The 20,642-nt window shown below is 50.4% G+C and overlaps 1 protein-coding gene across 1 annotated transcript; it reads left to right on the top strand.

Moving 5' to 3' along the window:
* Nucleotides 1-3,006: 3,006 nt before the first annotated feature.
* LOC141731730 (hydroxyproline dehydrogenase-like) lies at nt 3,007-19,703 on the top strand. The gene is made up of 10 exons (XM_074558217.1): nt 3,007-3,349; nt 5,242-5,432; nt 6,292-6,412; nt 7,844-7,924; nt 8,103-8,183; nt 9,067-9,219; nt 10,326-10,492; nt 12,963-13,073; nt 14,809-14,885; nt 19,460-19,703. Exons 1-10 carry the CDS (start codon nt 3,011-3,013, stop codon nt 19,627-19,629), a joined length of 1,491 nt encoding a protein of 496 aa, XP_074414318.1. The 5' UTR covers nt 3,007-3,010; the 3' UTR covers nt 19,630-19,703.
* Nucleotides 19,704-20,642: the final 939 nt, after the last annotated feature.

Below are 20,642 nucleotides of genomic sequence, written 5' to 3'. Positions count from 1 at the left end.
ATTTTTATGCCTTTTTTTTCTCCCCTCATGTTTTCCCGCCTTTTTTCTCTTCCCCTCACGTTTTCTTGCTTTTTCTCCCATCCTGGCTTCCCTTCCCCCCATCATTTTATGATTCCTTTTCATGGTTTTTCTTCGCTCTGTTCCCTCATGGCCACCCCTTTTCTCATTTTCTTCATCGTTTCCCTTCGTGGCTTTCCACAATTTTCTCCTCTCAGAGATCTGGCCATTTTTTTCTGTTTTCCACCTCTTTGTTCTCTCACAATTTCCTACTTTTTTATTCTTTTATGGCTGTCTCATTTCTCTGTTCCCTCATGGCTCCCATCATTTTCTCCCCTCACAGTTTTTTACCATTTTCTCCCTTTGTCCTCTCACAATTTCCCACCATTTTTTCCTGTCATGGCTGCCCCACTACCATGTTCCCTCATGGCTTCCCTTCTGCCTCTCCCGTTACACTTTACCTCCATTTTATCTTCTCACAATTTCCTGACATTTTCTCCCTTCATGGCTTCCCTTCTCTTTGTCTCCTCACAATTTTCCATTTTTTCCCCTCACAACTTCCTGCCATTTTTTTCTCTCACAGCTTCTTTCCAATTTCTCTCCTCACAGCTTTCCTGTATTTTCTCCCCTCACAATTTCCTGCTATTTTCTCCCCTCATGGCCTCCCTTCTCTTCGTCCCTTCACAGTTTTCCACCATTTTCTCCCCTCATGCCTTCCCTTCTTGTTCCCTCATGGCTTCCACCATTTGTCTCCTCATGGCTTCGTTTTCTCTGTGTCCCCTCACAATTTCCTGCCAGTTTGTCCCTCATGGCTTCCCTTCACTTTGTCCTCTCATGGTTGCCTTACCATTCCCTCCCCTCACAGCTTCCCTCCATTTTGTCCCCTCAGTTTCCCTCCATTTTGTCCCCTCACGGCTTCTCTTCTACCTGTCCCCTCACGGCCTCCCTCCATTTTGTCCCCTCATGGCTTCCCTCCATTTTCTCCCCTCAGTTTCCCTCCATTTTGTCCCCTCACGGCTTCCCTCCATTTTGTCTCCCCACGGCCTCCCTCCATTTTGTCCCCTCACAGCTTCCCTCTGTTTTCTCCCCTCATGGCTCCCCTTCTCCCTGTCCCCTCACAGTTTTCCGCCATTTCCTTCCCTCACAATTTCCTGCCATTTTCTCCCCTCATGGCCTCCCTTCTCTTTGTCCCTTCACAGTTTTCCACCATTTTCTCCTCTCATAGTTTCCCTTCTTGTTCCCTCATGGCTTCCTTTTCTCTGCGTCACCTCACAATTTCCTGCCATTTTGTTCCTCATGGCTTCCCTTCACTTTGTCCTCTCATGGCTGCCTTACCATTCCCTCCCCTCACAGCTTCCCTCCATTTTGTCCCCTCATGGCTTCTCTTCTACCTGTCCCCTCACGGCCTCCCTCCGTTTTCTCCCCTCATGGCTTCCCTTCCTGTCCCCTCACAGTTTCCCGCCATTTCCTTCCCTCACAATTTCCTGCCATTTTCTCCCTTCGTGGCTTCCCTTCTCTTTGTCCCCTCACAATTTTCCACCATTTTCTCCCCTCACAACTTCCTGCCATTTTGTCCCCTCACAGCTTCCCTCCATTTTGTCCCCTCACAGCTTCCCTCCATTTTGTCTCCCCACAGCCTCCCTCCATTTTGTCCCCTCACAGCTTCCCTCCATTTTGTCCCCTCATGGCTTCTCTTCTACCTGTCCCCTCACAATTTCCTGCCATTTTGTCCCTCATGGCTTCCCTTCACTTTGTCCTCTCATGGCTGCCTTACCACTCCCTCCCCTCACGGCCTCCCTCCATTTTCTCCCCTCACGGCTTCCCTCCATTTTCTCCCCTCAGTTTCCCTCCATTTTCTCCCCTCACGGCTTCTCTTCTACCTGTCCCCTCACGGCCTCCCTCCGTTTTCTCCCCTCATGGCTTCCCTTCTCCCTGTCCCCTCACAGTTTCCCGCCATTTCCTTCCCTCACAATTTCCTGCCATTTTCTCCCTTCGTGGCTTCCCTTCTCTTTGTCCCCTCACAATTTTCCACCATTTTCTCCCCTCACAACTTCCTGCCATTTTGTCCCCTCATGGCTTCCCTTCTACCTGTCCCCTCACAGCTTCCCTCCATTTTCTCCCCTCAGTTTCCCTCCATTTTGTCCCCTCACGGCCTCCCTCCATTTTGTCCCCTCAATGTGACCCACTGATTCTACCCCACAACTCTTAATTTTAATAAAATAATGACATAAAATCCATAAAGAAATAATTATCCTTTATTAATTAATTGTGTCCCCTGCCCTGTAACTTTCCCGGAGATTCTGCTCCGTTGTTCTTCCTCATTTTAATCAAATCGATTAATGGACTGATAAAATTGTGAATTAATGAAATTACTACTTAGTAATTTACCATTTATTAATGAGCATCAAGGGAGTGTCACCTGCCCCATAATCTGCCCCATAACCTCCCCCACAACTCCCCATTTTGATAAAATGAATTAATTTATAATAATCACTTCAAATTATTAATTAATTAATCAGCCCTGGTTAATGAGCAACAAGGGGATTCGCCCTGCCCCATAACGGTGCCCCAAAAATCATTCGGACATTAATTAATTACTCATTTAAAAACCCCTTGTTAATGAGTGACGAGGCTGGCGGAGGGGCAGCTTTGCCCCTTATTAATCCCTCACTAATTAACCCCGTTAATGAGTGACTCGAGGGGGGACTGGGGGATAAACTCACCCCTCCCCCACCTCCCTCAGAGTCCTCCTGGTGCCGCCATGGGGCAGGGGGCGTCCTTAGGGAGATCTCTGGGGCAGGGGGCGTCCCTGTGGGGATCTATGGGGCAGGGGAGGTCCTTGGGGGGATTTCTAGGGGGATCTGTGGGGCAGGGGAGATGTTTGGGGGGGTTTATGGGGGGATCTATCGGGCAGGGGAGATCTATGGGTCAGGGGAGGTGCCTGGGGGGATTTATGAGGGGATCTACGGGGCAGGGGAGGTCCCTGGGGGGATTTATGGGGCAGGGGAGATTTATGGAGGGATCTATGGGACAGGGGCTGTCTGGGGGTCGATGTATGAGGCAGGGAGTGACCAAAGGTTGGAGGGGATCCCTGTGGAGATCTATGGAGCAGAGGAGATCTATGGGGCAGGAGAGGCCTGGGGGTAAATCCGTGGGGCAGGAGGGGTCTGTGGGGGGATCTATGGGGCAGCAGGGCTCAGAAGGTGGGGAGGGGTCGCCATTGCAGCAGCAGGTGGAGGTGATGGTGAGGGAGGGCCGGGCCCTGGCGGTGCTGGGATGGTGGGAGCTGCTCCGCGGCCTGCTGGTGTTTGCCCTCTGCTCCCACCCCCGGCTGCAGCAGGACCCCGAGGCGGTGAGAGACCCCCTCCCCAAAATGGGGACCCCCTACCCCAAATAGAGACCCCCTGACCCACAGAGAGACCCCTGACCCATAGAGACCCTCCCCTATAACCACACAGAGGCCCCCTCAGGGCTTCCCGCCATTTTCTGCCCTCACAAACTGCCCCAGAAGTGACCTCCAAACCCCTCCCTTGCCCCATAGAAGCCCCCCAAATTCCACAAATTACCCCCCAACCCCCTCCTAGCCCTCTAAGTGACCCCTAAATCTCCAAATCTACACCTAATTTCTGCCCCATAGCCTGTTCCCAAGCCCCATTTAAGTGAACCCCAAAATTCACCCGTGTTTCTCACAGTCATGGCGGGTCCTGGGCTGAGTCCTTCTGAAGCAGCTGTGAGGGGAAAATGGAGTCTTCCCTTCATCCTGTTCCCTCATGGCTCCCCTCATTTTCTTCCCTCAGAGATCAGGCCTTTTTGTCTCTTCAGGGCTACCTTCTTTTCTGTCCCCTCACTGTTTCCCATAATTTTCTTCCCTCATATTTTCCTGCCACTTCCTCCCCTCACACTTAGCCTCACACTCCGCTTTTTTTTCCCTTTCTTTCCCTCCTACTTCCCCTCCATTTTCTCCCCTCACACTTTCCCAGCCTTTCCTTCCCCTCACACTTTCCCACTTTTTTTCCCCCCTCACACTTTCCCTCCATTTTCTCCCCTCACATTCTCCCACCCTTTTCTTCCCCTCACACTTTCCTGCCTTTTCTCCCCTCACAGCTCCCCACCATTTCCTTCCCTCACATTCACCCTCCATTTCCTCCCCTCACACTTTCCCATCTTCTTCCCCTCACACTTTCCCACCTATTTTCCTCTCACACTCCTCCACCATTTTCTCCCCCCACACTTTCCCTCCATTTTCTCCCCTCACACTTTCCTATCCTTTCCCTCGCCACACACTCCACCTCCATTTTCTCCTGTCACACTTTCCTGCCCTTTTCTCCCCTCACACTTTCCATTTTCCTTCACACTTACCTCCATTCCCCACCCTCACATTTCCCCTCAATTTCCTCTCCTCACACTCTCCTGTCCTTTCTTCCCCCTCACACTTCCCCACCATTTCTTCCCCTCACAGTTTCCCACCTTTTTTCTCTCACACTCCCCCACCATTTTCTCCTCTCACACTTTCCCTCCATTTTCTCCCCTCACAGTTCCCCACCATTTCCTTCCTTTTTCCCCTCACATTTCCCCTCCATTCCCACCACTCACACTCACCCACCATTTTCTCTCCTCACACTTTCCATTTCCCCTCACATTTCTCCTCCATTTCCTCTCACACTTCTCCTCCATTTCCTCCCCTCACACTTTCCCACCCTTTCCTTCCTTTTTCCCCTCACATTTCCCCTCCATTCCCACCACTCACCCACCATTTTCTCTCCTCACGCTTTCCATTTCCCCTCACATTTCTCCTCCATTTTCTCCCCTCACAGTTCCCCACCATTTCCTTCCTTTTTCCCCTCACATTTCCCCTCCATTCCCACCACTCACACTCACCCACCATTTTCGCCCCTCACACTTTCCATTTCCCCTCACACTTTCCATTTCCCCTCACATTTCTCCTCCATTTCCCCTCACACTTTCCCTCCATTTCCCCCCTCACAATTTCCCTCCATTTCCCTCCCTCACATTTCCCCTCCATTTCCCCTCCTCACATTTCCCCTCCATTTCCTCCCCTCACACTTTCCCGCCCTTTTTCCCCTCACGCTTTCCCGCCCTTTCCCTCCCCTCACGCTCGCCCTCCATTTTCTCCCCTCACACTTTCCCGCCCTCTCTCCCCTCACGCTTTCCCGCCCTCTCTCCCCTCACACTCGCCCTCCATTTTCTCCCCGTCCCTCCCCAACCTCCCTCCATTCCCCACAGTTCCTGCGGGCGTCCCGCCGGGTTCTGGGTGCCCACCTATGGCGGGCCCTTCTCTCCGTGTCCCTTTGGGGACAGTTTGCGGTCGGCCGGAGCCCGGCGGCCGTGCAGGAGCTGGGCCAGCGGCTCCGGGCCCGCGGCCTGCGGCCATTGCTGGCCCTGCCCATCGAGGGCGAGGGACCCGATGGCGAGGGGTGAGTTGGGGTCACTTGTGGGGTTTTAGGGTCATTAATGGGGTTTTAGGGGCACTAATGGTGTCCTGGGGTCACTTGTGGATCACTTATGGGGTTTGGGGATCACTTATGAGGCAGTTTTGGGGTCATTAATGGTGTCTTGGGCTCACTTGTGGATCACCTATGGGGTGTGGGTGTCACTTATGGGGCAGTTCTGGGGTCACTTATGGAGTGTGAGGGTCACTTATAGGGTGTGGGGGTCACTTATGGGGTGTGGGGTCACTTATAGGGTGTGGGGGTCACTTATGGGGTGTGGGGGTCACTTATGGGTCAGTTTTGGGGTCACTAATGGTGTCCTGGGCTCACTTGTGGGTCACTTATGGGGTTTGGAGTCACTTTAGGGTCACTTATTGGGGTCAGTTATGGGCTGTGGGGGTCACTTATGGGTCAGTTCTGGGGTCACTTATGGGGTGTGGGGGTCACTTATGGGTCAGTTTTGGGGTGACTAATGGTGTCCTGGTGTCACTTAGGGGTTATGGAGGTCACTTATGGAGCACTTTTGGGGTCACTTATGGGGTGTGGGGGTCACTAATGGGTCACTTGTGGGTCACTTATGGAATGTGGGGGTCTCTTACAGGGTATGGGGGCCACTTATGGGGCAGTTGTGGGGTCACTTAGGGGGTTTTGGGGTCACTTTAGGGTCACTTGTGGAGGTCTGCAGTCACTTGTGGGTCACTTATGGGGAAGTTCTGGGGTCACTTATGGGGTTTTACGGTTACTAATGGTGTCCTGGGGTCACCTGTGGGTCACTGACGGGGTTTGGGGTCACTTGTGGGGCGGTTCCGGAGTCCCTGACGCTTTCGGGGTCCGTGTGGGGCAGCGAGGAGTGGTTCGAGCAGAACTGTGGGGCGGCCCTGCAGTGTGTGGGGCTGGCGGCCGCCTCGGGGCCCGAGCCCGCCATGCAGCTGAAGATAACGGCGCTGGTCAGCCAGCGGCTCTGCGTGAGTGGGGCACGGGATGGGGGGCGGGAGGGATCTATGGGGTGGGATCTGTGGGGCAGGAGGGATCTATGGGGTGGGATCTGTGGGGCACAGGGATCTATGGGGTCTGTGGGGTGGGAGCTGTGGGGTCAATGGGGGGATCTGTGGGGTCAATGGGAGAGGGGGAATCTATGGGGTCAATGGGGGGATCTGTGGGACGTCATCTGTGGGGTGAGAATTTGTGGGGGATGGGGATCTGTGGGGTGAATGGAGGATCTGTGGGGTGGGATCTGTGGGGTCTATGGGGCAGGAGAGGATCTGTGTGGTCTATGGGGCAGGAGAGATCTGTGGGGTCGATGGGAACGGAGCGATCTGTGGGGCAGGGGGGATCTGTGGGGTGAATGGGGGATCTGTGGGGTCTATTAGGGCAGGGGGATCTGTGGGGCAGGGAGGGATCTGTCGGGTGAATGGGGGATCTGTGGGATTTGTGGGGTCAATGGGGCAGACTCAGATCTATGGGGCAGGCTCAGATCTATGGGGCACTGAGGGATCTATGGGTCACTGAGGCCTCTATGGGGCACTGAGGGATCTATGGGGCACTGAGGGATCTATGGGTCACTGAGGCCTCTATGGGGCACTGAGGGATCTATGGGGCAGGATTGGGATCTATGGGGCACTGAGGGATCTATGGGGCAAGTTCAGGATCTATGGGGCACTGGGGCCTCTATGGGGCACTGAGGGATCTATGGGGCAGGCTCAGATCTATGGGGCAGGATTGGGATCTATGGGGCACTGAGGCCTCTATGGGGCAGGATTAGGATCTATGGGGCAGACTCAGATCTATGGGGCACTGGGGTCTCTATGGGGCACTGAGGGATCTATGGGGCAGGCTCAGATCTATGGGGCAGGATTGGGATCTATGGGGCACTGAGGCCTCTATGGGGCAGGATTAGGATCTATGGGGCAGACTCGGATCTATGGGGCACTGGGGTCTCTATGGGGCACTGAGGGATCTATGGGGCACTGAGGGATCTATGGGGCAGGCTCAGATCTATGGGGCACTGAGGGATCTATGGGGCAGTATCAGGATCTATGGGGCACTGAGGGATCTATGGGGCAGGCTCAGATCTATGGGGCACTGAGGGATCTATGGGGCAGTATCAGGATCTATGGGGCACTGAGGGATCTATGGGGCAGGTTTGGGATCTATGGGGGAAGATTGGGATCTATGGGGCAGGATTGGGATCTATGGGGCACTGAGGGATCTATGGGGCAGCCTCAGATCTATGGGGCACTTAGGCCTCTATGGGGCACTGAGGGATCTATGGGTCAGAATTGGGATCTATGGGGCAGGATCAGGATCTATGGGGCACTGAGGGATCTATGGGGCACTGGGGCCTCTATGGGGCACTGAGGCCCCTCAGCTGAGCCAACTCTGACCACGCCCCCCAGGAGAAAATCTCACTCCGATTGGCCGAGCCGGAAGGGGCGGGGCTTAACCCAGAAGAAGTGGCGGCCATGTTGGGCGGCCAGGTAACCCCACCCCCATTTGACCGCGCCTATTTTAACCCAAACCACGCCCCTTTCACTTAAGCCACGCCTCCTTTTACCTGAACCCCGCCCCCTTTAACCTAAACCACACCTTTTTTTCAATCACCACGCCTCTTTTTCACTGACCACGCCCCTTTTCGGGGCCACGCCCCCTCGGCAGGTGCCGGGGCTCACCTGGCTGAGCCCGGAAGAGAACGAGCACCTGGGGCGGGGCCTGAGGAGGCTGGAACGGGTGGCACAGGTGAGGGGGAGGGGCCTCAGGTGAGGGGGGAGGGGCACACCTGGGCACACCTGGGCACACCTGGGAGGGGATAAACAAAAAAAAACCCCTGAAATTTGGGTTAAAAATGAGGATTTGGGGGTGAAAATTGGGGATTTGGGGTTACCTGGGCACACCTGGGACACACCTGAGCCACCTCAGATACACCTGAACCACACCTGGGCACACCTGGGGGTATTTTAGGCACACCTGGGCACACCTGGGTGGTTCCTGAGCCTCATTGTGGGGTACCTGGGCACACCTGGGCACACCTGAGCCACACCTGAACCACACCTGGGCACACTTGGGAGTATTTCAGTCCCACCTGGGCACACCTGAGCCACACCTGGGCACACCTGGGCACACTTGGGAGTATTTCAGTCCCACCTGGGCACACCTGTGACACACCTGGGCACACATGGGGGTATTTAACTCCATCTGGGTACACCTGAGACACACCTGAGCCACCCCTGAACACACCTGGGACACATGTGAGGTTACCTGAACCACACCTGGGCTCACCTGAGACACACCTGGGACACACATGGGGGTACCTGAGGTCACCTGGGCACACCTGAGACACACCTGGGCACATCTGGGCACACCTGTGACACACCTGGGGATACCTGAACCACACCTGGGCACACCTGTGACACACCTGGGCACACCTGGGGGTACCTGAGGTTACCTGTGACACACCTGGGCACACCTGGGCATACCTGATGTTACCTGAACCACACCTGGGCACACCTGGGCACACCTGGGCACTCCTGTGTCACACCTGGGTACACCTGTGACACACCTGGGGGTACCTGAGGTTACCTGGGACACACCTGTGACACACCTGTGGCACACCTGTCCCCAGGCCGCGGTGTCCCAGGACGTGCAGGTGCTGGTGGACGCGGAGCTCTCTCACCTGAACCCCGCCCTCACCGCCCTCACCTGGGGGCTGATGTGGAGGCACAACCGCGACGGGAGCCGGGCACGCGTCTGGCACACCTGGCAGGCCTACCTGAGGGTGAGTGACACACCTGAGGGGGAGTGACACACCTGGCAGGCCTACCTGAGGGTGAGTGACACACCTGGGCACACCTGGGCACACCTGGCAGGCCTACCTGAGGGTGAGTGACACACCTGGGCACACCTGGGCACACCTGGCAGGCCTACCTGAGGGTGAGTGACACACCTGGGCACACCTGAGGGTGAGTGGCACACCTGGGCACACCTGGGCACACCTGGCAGGCCTACCTGAGGGTGAGTGACACACCTGTGACACACCTGGGGACACCTGGGGGTGAGTGACACACCTGAGGGTGAGTCACACACCTGGGCATACCTGGGCACACCTGAGGGTGAGTGGCACACCTGGCACACCTGGCACACCTGAGGGAGAGTGACACACCTGGCAGGCCTACCTGAGGGTGAGTGACACACCTGGGCACACCTGGGGCACATTTTGGGGTGTTTTGGTCACACCTGTCCCCTCCCCTAGGACACCGAGTCTCACCTGAATGCACACCTGGGCACACCTGGGGGGATTTTGGTCACACCTGGGCACACCTGGGCACACTTTGGGCACACCTGGGCACACCTGGGCCACACCTGGGCATACCTGATGCCACCTGTCCCCTCCCCAAGGACACCAAGTCTCACCTGGGGCACACCTGGGCACACTTTGGGCACACCTGGGCACACCTGGGGCACACCTGGGGGTACCTGGGGCACATTTTGGGCACACCTGATGCCACCTGTCCCCTCCCCAAGGACACCAAGTCTCACCTGGGGCACACCTGGGCACACTTAGGGCACACCTGGGGGTACCTGGGCACATTTTGGTCACACCTGGGCACACCTGGGCACACTTTGGGCACACCTGGGTCACACCTGGGCACACCTGGGCACACTTCAGGCACACTTGGGGGTACCTGGGGGTATTTTGGTCACACCTGGACACACCTGGGGGTACCTGGGGCACATTTTGGGGTATTTTAGCCACACCTGGGCGCACCTGGGCACACCTGGGCACACCTGGGCACATTTTGGGCACACCTGGGCACACTTTGGTCACACCTGGGCACACCTGGGCACACCTGGGCACACCTGATGCCACCTGTCCCCCCCCAGGCCACCGAGTCGCAGCTGCGCGCGCACCTGGCCCAGGTGGGCGGGGCCGGCCTCAGCTGCGGGGTGAAGTTGGTGCGCGGGGCTTACCTGGCCCAGGAGCAGGGGCGGGCCCGGGCCCGGGGCTGCCCCGCCCCCACCTGGGACACCCCTGAGCAGACCTCGGCCAGGTGGGGGAGGGGCGCGGGATTTGGGGGAATTTGGGCTCATTTTGGGTTAAATTTTGGGTTAATTTTGGGTTAAATTTGGGGTAAATTTTGGTTTAAATTTGGGTGAATTATGAGTGAATTTTGGGTTAATTTTGGGTTATTTTTGGTTTAAATTTGGGTGAATTTTGGGTTAATTTTGGGTTAAAGTTTGGGTTATTTTTGGTTTGAATTTGGGTGAATTTTGGGTTAATTTTGGGTTATTTTTGGTTTAAATTTGGGTGAATTTTGTGTTCATTTTGGGTTAAATTTTGGGTAAATTTGGGTTTAAATTTGGGTGAGTTATGAGTGAATTTTGGGTTAATTTTAGGGTTATTTTGGGGTTAATTTTGGGTCAATTTTGGGTTAATTTTGGGTAAATTTGGGTTTAAATTTGGGTGAATTATGAGTGAATTTTGGGTTAATTTTGGGTTAAATTTGGGTTAAATTTTGGGTTATTTTTGGTTTAAATTTGGGTGAATTTTGGGTTATTTTTGGTTTAAATTTGGGTGAATTTTGGGTTAATTTTGGGTTAAATTTGGGGTAAATTTGGGGTAAATTTTGGTTTAAATTTGGGTGAGTTATGAGTGAATTTTGGGTGAATTTTGGGTTAATTTTGGGTTGAATTTGGGTGAATTTTGGGTTCATTTTGGGTTAAATTTGGGGTTATTTTTGGTTTAAATTTGGGTGAGTTATGAGTGAATTTTGGGTTAATTTTGGGTTATTTTGGGGTTAATTTTGGGTGAATTTTGGGTTAATTTTGGGTTATTTTTGGTTTAAATTTGGGTGAATTTTGGGTTAATTTGGGGTTAATTTTGGGTTAAATTTGGGTGAATTTTGGGTAAATTTTCAGTTAATTTTGGGTTAATTTTTGGGTTATTTTTGGTTTAAACTTGGGTGAATTATGAGTGAATTTTGGGTTAATTTTAAGGTTATTTTGGGGTTAATTTTGGGTCAATTTTGGGTTAATTTAGGGATTAATTTGGGGTAAAATTTGTGTCAATTTTGGGTGAATTTTGGGTGATTTTTTGGGTTAATTTTGAGTAAATTTTGGGTTAATTTCGGGTTTAATTTGGGGTAAAATTTGTGTTAATTTTGGTTTAATTTTGGGTGATTTTTGGGTGATTTTTTGGGTTAATTTTGAGTAAATTTTGGGTTAATTTCGGGTTTAATTTGGGGTAAAATTTGTGTTAATTTTGGGTTAATTTTGGGTGATTTTTTGGGTTAATTTTGAGTAAATTTTGGTTTAATTTTGGGTTAATTTTGGGTGATTTTTTGGGTTAATTTTGGGTTAATTTTGGGTGATTTTTTGGGTTGATTTCGGGTCTAATTTTGTGTTAATTTTGGGTTAAGTTTGGTTAATTTTTGGTTTAAATTTGGGTAAATTTTGGGTTATATTTGGGTTAATTTTGGGTCAATTTTGGGTTAATTTCGGGTTTAATTTGGGGTAAAATTTGTGTCAATTTTGGTTTAATTTTGGGTGAATTTTGGGTGAATTTTTGGGTTAATTTTGAGTAAATTTTGGGTTAATTTTGAGTTAATTTTGGGTTAATTTGGGGTGATTTTTTGGGTTGATTTCGGGTCTAATTTTGTGTTAATTTTGGGTTAAGTTTGGTTAATTTTTGGTTTAAATTTGGGTGAATTTTGTGTTAATTTCGGGTTTAATTTGGGGTAAAATTTGCGTCAATTTTGGTTTAATTTTGGGTGAATTTTGGGTTAACTTTTTGTTAATTTTGGGTGATTTTTCGGGTTAATTTTGGATGAATTTGAGTGAATTTTGGGTTAATTTTGGGTGAATATTGTGTTAATTTCAGGTTTAATTTGGGGTAAAATTTGTGTCAATTTTGGTTTAATTTTGGGTGAATTTTGGGTTAATTTTTTGTTAATTTTGGGTGATTTTTGGGGTTAATTTTGGGTAAATTTCAGGTAAATTTAGGGTTAATTTTGGGTGATTTTTGGGGTTAATTTTACATTAATTTTACGTTAATTTTGGGTGAATTTGAGTGAATTTTGGGTTAATTTTGGGTCAATTTTGCGTTAATTTCGGGATTAATTTGGGGTAAAATTTGTGTCAACTTTGGTTTAATTTTGGTTTAATTTTGGGTTAATTTTTTGTTAATTTTGGGTGATTTTTTGGGTCTATTTTGAGTAAATTTCGGGTTAATTTTGGGTGATTTTTGGGTTACTTTTGCATTAATTTTGAGGTAATTTTGCATTATTTTTGGGTTAATTTGGGGCAATTTTGGGTGAATTTTGGGTTAAATTTGGCTCATTTTTGGGTGAATTTTGTGTTAATTTCGGGTTTAATTTTGGGTAATTTTGTGTAAATTTTAGGGTAATTTTCAGTGATTTCTGGGTAAATTTTGGACTGATTTCTGGATGAATTTGGGCTGATTTTGGGCTGAATTTTGAGCTAATTTTGGGTTGATTTCCCGTGATTTTGGGTCCCTCCCAGCTACGAGCGCTGCCTGCGGCTCCTCCTGTCGGCGCTGGCCCGGCCCCGCTCGCGGCTCTCGGTGATGGTGGCGACGCACAACGAGGGATCCGCCCTGGCCGCCCTCAGGGGGTGAGAACGGGGCAAAAAACCGGGAATTTTGGGGCTTTTAAAGGGGATTTTAATTGGGATTATCTGGGAATTTTTGGGGATTTTTTTCGGATTTTTTTGGGATTTTTTCTGATTTTTTTCGGTTTTTTTTGGATTTTTTCTGATTTTTTTCTGATTTTTTTGTGATTTTTTTAGCGATTTTTTGTGATTTTTTTGTGAATTTTTTGTGATTTTCTGGGATTTTTTTGGTGATTTTTAGGCGATTTTTAAATGATTTTTTTGGGAAGTTTTTGGAGATTTTTCCAGATTTTTGTGGAATTATTTCTGAATTTTTTGGGGATTTTTTGGTAATTTTAAAGTGAAATTTTCTGAATTTTTAGCAATTTTTTGTGATTTTTTTGGGATTTTTTTCTGATTTTTTTTCGTGATTTTTAGGTGATTTTTAAATTATTTTTTGTGATTTTTTTGTGATTTTTCCTGATTTTTTGGGGGATTTTTTTTCTGACTTTTTGGCGATTTTTAGGTGATTTCAAAGTGAATGTTTGTGAATTTTTTGGTGAGTTTATGGGAATTTTTTGTGATTTTTTGGGGATATTTTTAGGCCACCTGATGGTGGCGACGCACAACGAGGGATCTGCCCTGGCCGCCGTCAGGGGGTGAGAACGGGGCAAAAAATGGGAATTTTGGGGGGATTTTAATGGGAATTTATGGGGATTTTAATCGGGATTATTTGGGATTTTTTTCTGATTTTTTTGGGAATTTTCTGATTTTTTTCGGATTTTTTTCGGATTTTTTTCTGATTTTTTTTCTGATTTTTTTAGCGATTTTTTCTGATTTTTTTCTGATTTTTTTGTGATTTTTTTAGCGATTTTTTTGTGAATTTTTTGTGATTTTTCGGGGATTTTTTTCTGATTTTTTTTGTGATTTTTAAATGACTTTTTGGGAATATTTTGTGATTTTTTTTGTGATTTTTTCCAGATTTTTGGGGATTTCTTTTCTCAATTTTTTGGGGATTTTTGGGTGATTTTTTAAGTGAAATTTTGTGAATTTTTAGGAATTTTTAGTGATTTTTCGGGGATTTTTTTCTGATTTTTTTCGTGATTTTTAGGTGATTTTTAAATTATTTTTTGTGATTTTTTTGTGATTTTTCCAGATTTTTGGGGATTTTTTTTTCTGAATTTTTTGTGGTTTTTAGGTGATTTTTAAGTGAATTTTTGTGAATTTTTTGGTGAGTTTATGGGAATTTTTTGTGATTTTTTGGGTGAATTTTTCGTGGTTTTTTTGTGGATTTATTTTTACAATTCTTGGGTGATTTTGGGTGATTTTTGTTACTAAAAAATTTTGTTAATTTTTGGTTAATTTTGGGATTAATTTTCGTTTAATTTTGGGATTAATTTTTGGTTAATTTGTGGGATTAATTTTGAATTTTTTTTTTGTTAATTTGGAGTTAATTTTGGGGTCACTTTGAGGTAATTTTGGGGTAGTTTGGGGGTTAATTTTGGGTTAATTTGAAATTATTTTTGGTTAATTTTGGGATTAATTTTTGGTTAATTGTGTGATTAATTTGTAATTCTTTTTTTTGTTAATTTGGGGTTAATTTTGGGGTCACTTTGAGGTAATTTTGGGGTAGTTTGGGGGTTAATTTTGGGTTAATTTGAAATTATTTTTTGTTAATTTTGGGGTAATTTTGGGTCAGTTTTGGGGTGAATTTTGTAAAACCCCAAAATCGCCGGATTTGACCCCAAATCCCCCCCAGGCTGTCCCGGGTCCCGCCCGGCTCCGTTTGCTTTGGGCAACTGTGGGGGATGGGCGAGCACCTGAGCCTGGCCCTGGGTGAGTGACCACTGAGTGACCACTGAGTGACCATGAGTGACCACTGAGTGACCAATGAGTGACCAATGATCAATGAGTGACCACTGAGTGACCCTGAGTGACCAATGAGTGACCATTGACTGCAGGGGATGGGAGAGCACCTGAGCCTGGCCCTGGGTGAGTGACCACTGACCAATGAGTGACCAATGAGTGACCACTGAGTGACCACTGACCACTGAGTGAGCACTGACTGCAGGGGATGGGGGAGCACCTGAGCCTGGCCCTGGGTGAGTGACCACTGACCACTGACCAATGAGTGACCACTGACCACTGAGTGACCACTGAGTGACCAATGAGTGACCACTGACCACTAGGTGACCACTGAGTGACCGAGTGACCACTGACCACTGACCAATGAGTGACCAATGATCAATGAGTGACCACTGACTGCAGGGGATGGGGGAGCACCTGAGCCTGGCCCTGGGTGAGTGACCAATGAGTGACCACTGAGTGACCACTGAGTGACCACTGACCACTGAGTGACCCTGAGTGACCACTGACCACTGAGTGACCCTGAGTGACCACTGAGTGACCACTGACTGCAGGGGATGGGGGAGCACCTGAGCCTGGCCCTGGGTGAGTGACCATGAGTGACCACTGAGTGACCACTGAGTGACCACTGACCACTGAGTGACCCTGAGTGACCACTGACCACTGAGTGACCCTGAGTGACCACTGAGTGACCACTGACTGCAGGGGATGGGGGAGCACCTGAGCCTGGCCCTGGGTGAGTGACCAATGAGTGACCACTGACCAATGAGTGACCATGAGTGACCACTGAGTGACCACTGAGTGACCACTGACCAGTGAGTGACCACTGACTGCAGGGGATGGGGGAGCACCTGAGCCTGGCCCTGGGTGAGTGACCACTGACCACTGAGTGACCAATGAGTGACCACTGAGTGACCACTGAGTGACCCTGAGTGACCATTGACCACTGAGTGACCACTGAGTGACCGCTGACCACTGACCAGTGACCATTGACTGCAGGGGATGGGAGAGCACCTGAGCCTGGCCCTGGGTGAGTGACCAGAGTGACCACTGACCACTGACCACTGAGTGACCACTGACCAATGAGTGACCACTGACCACTGACCACTGAGTGACCACTGAGTGACCACTGAGTGACCACTGAGTGACCAATGATCAATGAGTGACCACTGAGTGACCACTGAGTGACCACTGAGTGACCACTGACCAATGAGTGACCACTGACCACTGAGTGACCACTGACCACTGAGTGACCACTGAGTGACCAATGAGTGACCACTGACCAATGAGTGACCACTGACCACTGACCACTGAGTGACCACTGAGTGACCACTGACCACTGACCAATGAGTGACCACTGAGTGACCACTGAGTGACCACTGACTGCAGGGGATGGGGGAGCACCTGAGCCTGGCCCTGGGTGAGTGACCAATGAGTGACCATGAGTGACCACTGAGTGACCACTGAGTGACTCTGAGTGACCACTGACCACTGAGTGACCATTGACTGCAGGGGATGGGGGAGCACCTGAGCCTGGCCCTGGGTGAGTGACCACTGACCACTGAGTGACCACTGAGTGACCAATGAGTGACCAATGAGTGACCACTGACCACTGAGTGACCACTGACCACTGAGTGACCACTGAGTGACCATTGACTGCAGGGGATGGGGGAGCACCTGAGCCTGGCCCTGGGTGAGTGACCATGAGTGACCACTGAGTGACCACTGACCACTGAGTGACCCTGAGTGACCATTGACCACTGAGTGACCACTGAGTGACCACTGACCACTGACCAGTGACCATTGACTGCAGGGGATGGGGGAGCACCTGAGCCTGGCCCTGGGTGAGTGACCACTGACCACTGACCAATGAGTGACCACTGACCACTGAGTGACCACTGACCACTGAGTGACCACTGAGTGACCACTGACTGCAGGGGATGGGGGAGCACCTGAGCCTGGCCCTGGGTGAGTGACCACTGAGTGACCAATGACCACTGAGTGACCACTGAGTGACCACTGAGTGACCACTGAGTGACCACTGACCACTGAGTGACCAATGATCAATGAGTGACCAATGAGTGACCAATGACTGCGGGGGATGGGGGAGCACCTGAGCCTGGCCCTGGGTGAGTGACCATGAGTGACCACTGACCACTGACCACTGAGTGACCACTGAGTGACCACTGAGTGACCAATGACTGCGGGGGATGGGGGAGCACCTGAGCCTGGCCCTGGGTGAGTGACCACTGAGTGACCACTGAGTGACCACTGAGTGACCATTGACCAATGAGTGACCACAGGGGATCCTAAATCCCCAAAATCCCTGAAAAATCTGCGAAAAATTCCCTTAAATGACCCCAAACTGACCCTGAGTGACCACTGAGTGACCACTGAGTGACCACTGACCACTGAGTGACCACTGAGTGACCCTGACTGACCACAGGGGACCCCAAATCCCCAAAAATCCCCCAAAAACCCCCCAAAAAATCCCCCTCAACCTGACCCCGAGTGACCCCTGAGTGACCCCGAGTGACCCCGAGTGACCCTGAGTGACCCTGACTGACCACAGGGGACCCCAAATCCCCAAAATCCCCCAAAAATCTGCAAAAAATTCCCTTAAATGACCCCAAACTGACCCTGAGTGACCACTGAGTGACCACAAATGACCCTGAGTGACCACTGAGTGACCGCTGAGTGACCACAAGTGACCCCAAATCCCCAAAAATCCCTAAAAAATCCCCAAAAATTCCCCCCAAAATCCCATCAAACTGACCCTGAGTGACCCCAAATCCCCAAATGACCCCTGAGTGACCACTGACCCCCGAGTGACCACTGAGTGACCCTGAGTGACCCTGAGTGACCCCGAGTGACCACAGGGGATCCTAAATCCCCAAAATCCCTGAAAAATCTGCAAAAAATTCCCTTAAATGACCCCAAACTGACCCTGAATGACCAATGACCCTGAGTGACCCTGACTGACCACAGGGGACCCCAAATCCCCAAAAATCCCCCCCAAACCCCCCCCCCAAAAATCCCCCTCCAACTGACCCCGAGTGACCCCTGTGTGACCCCCACGTGACCCCGAGTGACCCTGAGTGACCCTGAGTGACCACAGGGGACCCCAAATCCCCAAAATCCCTGAAAAATCTGCAAAAAATTCCCTTAAATGATCCCAAACTGACCCTGAGTGACCACTGACCACTGAGTGACCACTGAATGACCCTGAGTGACCACAAGTGACCCCAAATCCCCAAAAATCCCTAAAAAATCCCCCAAAAATCCCCAAAAAATCCCCCAAAATCCCCCAAAATTCCCCCCAAAATCCCATCAAACTGACCCTGAGTGACCCCAAATGACCACTGAGTGACCCCTGAGTGACCCTGACTGACCACAGGGGGACCCCAAATCCCCAAAAATCCCCCAAAATCCCCAAAAATTCCCCCCAAAATCCCATCAAACTGACCCTGAGTGACCCCAAATGACCCCTGAGTGACCACTGACCCCCGAGTGACCACTGAGTGACCCCTGAGTGACCCTGATTGACCACAGGGGACCCCAAATTCCCAAAAATGCCCCCCAAAACCCCAAAAATCCCCCTCAAAGTGACCCCAAATGACCCTGAGTGACCACTGAGTAACCCCTGAGCGACCAATGAGTGACCACTGACCAATGAGTGACCACTGAGTGACCACAAGTGACCCCAAATCCCCAAAAATCCCCCCCAAAACCCCAAAAATCCCCCAAAACCCCCCCAAAAAATCCCCCTCAAACTGACCCCGAGTGACCCCTGAGTGACCCCTGAGTGACCACTGAGTGACCCTGAGTGACCACAGGGGATCCTAAATCCCCAAAAGTCCCCAAAATCCCCCAAAAATCCCCAAAAAATTCCCTTAAATGACCCTAAACTGACCCTGAGTGACCACTGAGTGACCACAAATGACCCTGAGTGACCACTGAGTGACCCTGAGTGACCCCTGAGTGACCAATGAGTGACCCTGAGTGACCCTGAGTGACCCCTGAGTGCCAAGAGTGACCACTGAGTGACCAGTGAGTGACCACAAGTGACCCCAAATCCCCCAAAATCCCCAAAAATTCCCCCCAAAATCCCATCAAACTGACCCTGAGTGACCCCAAATGACCCCTGAGTGACCACTGACCCCCGAGTGACCACTGAGTGACCACTGAGTGACCCTGAGTGACCACAGGGGATCCTAAATCCCTGAAAAATCTGCAAAAAATTCCCTTAAATGACCCCAAACTGACCCTGAGTGACCACTGAGTGACCACAAATGACCCTGAGAGACCACTGAGTGACCACTGAGTGACCACTGAGTGCCAAGAGTGACCACTGAGTGCCAAGAGTGACCACTGAGTGACCACTGAGTGACCACAAGTGACCCCAAATCCCCAAAAATCCCTAAAAAATCCCTAAAAAATCCCCAAAAATCCCCCAAAAATCCCCCCTCAACCTGACCCCGCGTGACCCCTGCGTGACCCCCGCGTGACCCCTGACCCCGGGTGACCCCGGCCGTGTCCGGCAGGGGCCGGGGGTCTCCCCGTGTACAAGTCGGTGGCTCTGGGTCCCCCCGAGGTGACGATCCCGTACCTGGCACGGAGAGCGGTCGAGAACCGCGGGGCCCTGGGCGGGGCCAGGAGGGAGCGGCAGCTCCTGTGGGCGGAGCTTGGGCGCAGGCTCCGCCCCTGGGCCTGAATCCCCGAAATTCCCCAAAAAATCCCGGAATTTCTACCCCAAAAAATAAAAAAATGTCATTAAAAACACCGAGAATGGAGTTAAAAAACGGGAGTGGGCGGGGCTGTGGGCGGAGCTTGGGCGCAGGCTCCGCCCCTGGGCCTGAATGTTAAAAATTCCCAGAAAAATCCCGGAATTTCTACCCCAAAAATAAAAAAATATAGCATTAAAATCACACAAATTGTGTCCATATATGGGAGTGGGCGGGGCTGTGGGCGGGGTTTAGGTGCAGGCTCCGCCCCTGGACCTGAATCTCCGAAATTCCCAGAAAAAATCCCGGAATTTCTACCCCAAAAATAAAAAAAAAATCCCATTAAAACCACACAAATTGTGTCCATATATGGTACTGGGTGTGGCTGTGGGCGGGGCTTAGGTGGAGGCTCCACCCCTGGGCCTGAATCCACGAAATTCCCAAAAAAAACCCGGAATTTCTACCCCAAAAATAAAAAAATGTCATTAAAAACACTGAGAATGGAGCTTAAAACCTGGAGTGGGCGGGGCAGTGGGCGGGGCTTTGGTGGAGGCTCCGCCCCTGGGCCTGGATCTGAAAAATTCCCTGAAATTTCCCTAAAATTTCTACCCTCAAAAAAAAAAAAAAAAAATCCTGGAATTTCTACCCCAAAAATAAAAAACAATCCCATTAAAACCACTCAAATGATGCCCATATATGGGAGTGGGTGGGGCTTTGGGCGTGGCTTTGGTGGAGGCTCCGCCCCTGGGCCTGAATGTTAAAAATCCCCAGAAAAATCCCGAAATTTCTACGCCAAAAATAAAAAAATCTCATTAAAAACACCGAGAATGGAGCTGAAAACCTGGAGTGGGTGTGGCTTTGGTGGAGGCTCCGCCCCTGGGCCTGGATCTGAAAAATTCCCAGAAAAATCCCGGAATTTCTACCCCAAAAATAAAAAAAATCCCATTAAAAACACCCAAATTATGCCCAAATATGGGAGTGGGTGGGGCTGTGGGCGTGGCTT

The sequence above is a fragment of the Zonotrichia albicollis genome, chromosome 24 (assembly GCF_047830755.1).
Source record: "Zonotrichia albicollis isolate bZonAlb1 chromosome 24, bZonAlb1.hap1, whole genome shotgun sequence".
Taxonomy (NCBI): Eukaryota; Metazoa; Chordata; class Aves; order Passeriformes; family Passerellidae; genus Zonotrichia; species Zonotrichia albicollis.
This window is presented reverse-complemented; position numbering and strand designations above follow the sequence as displayed.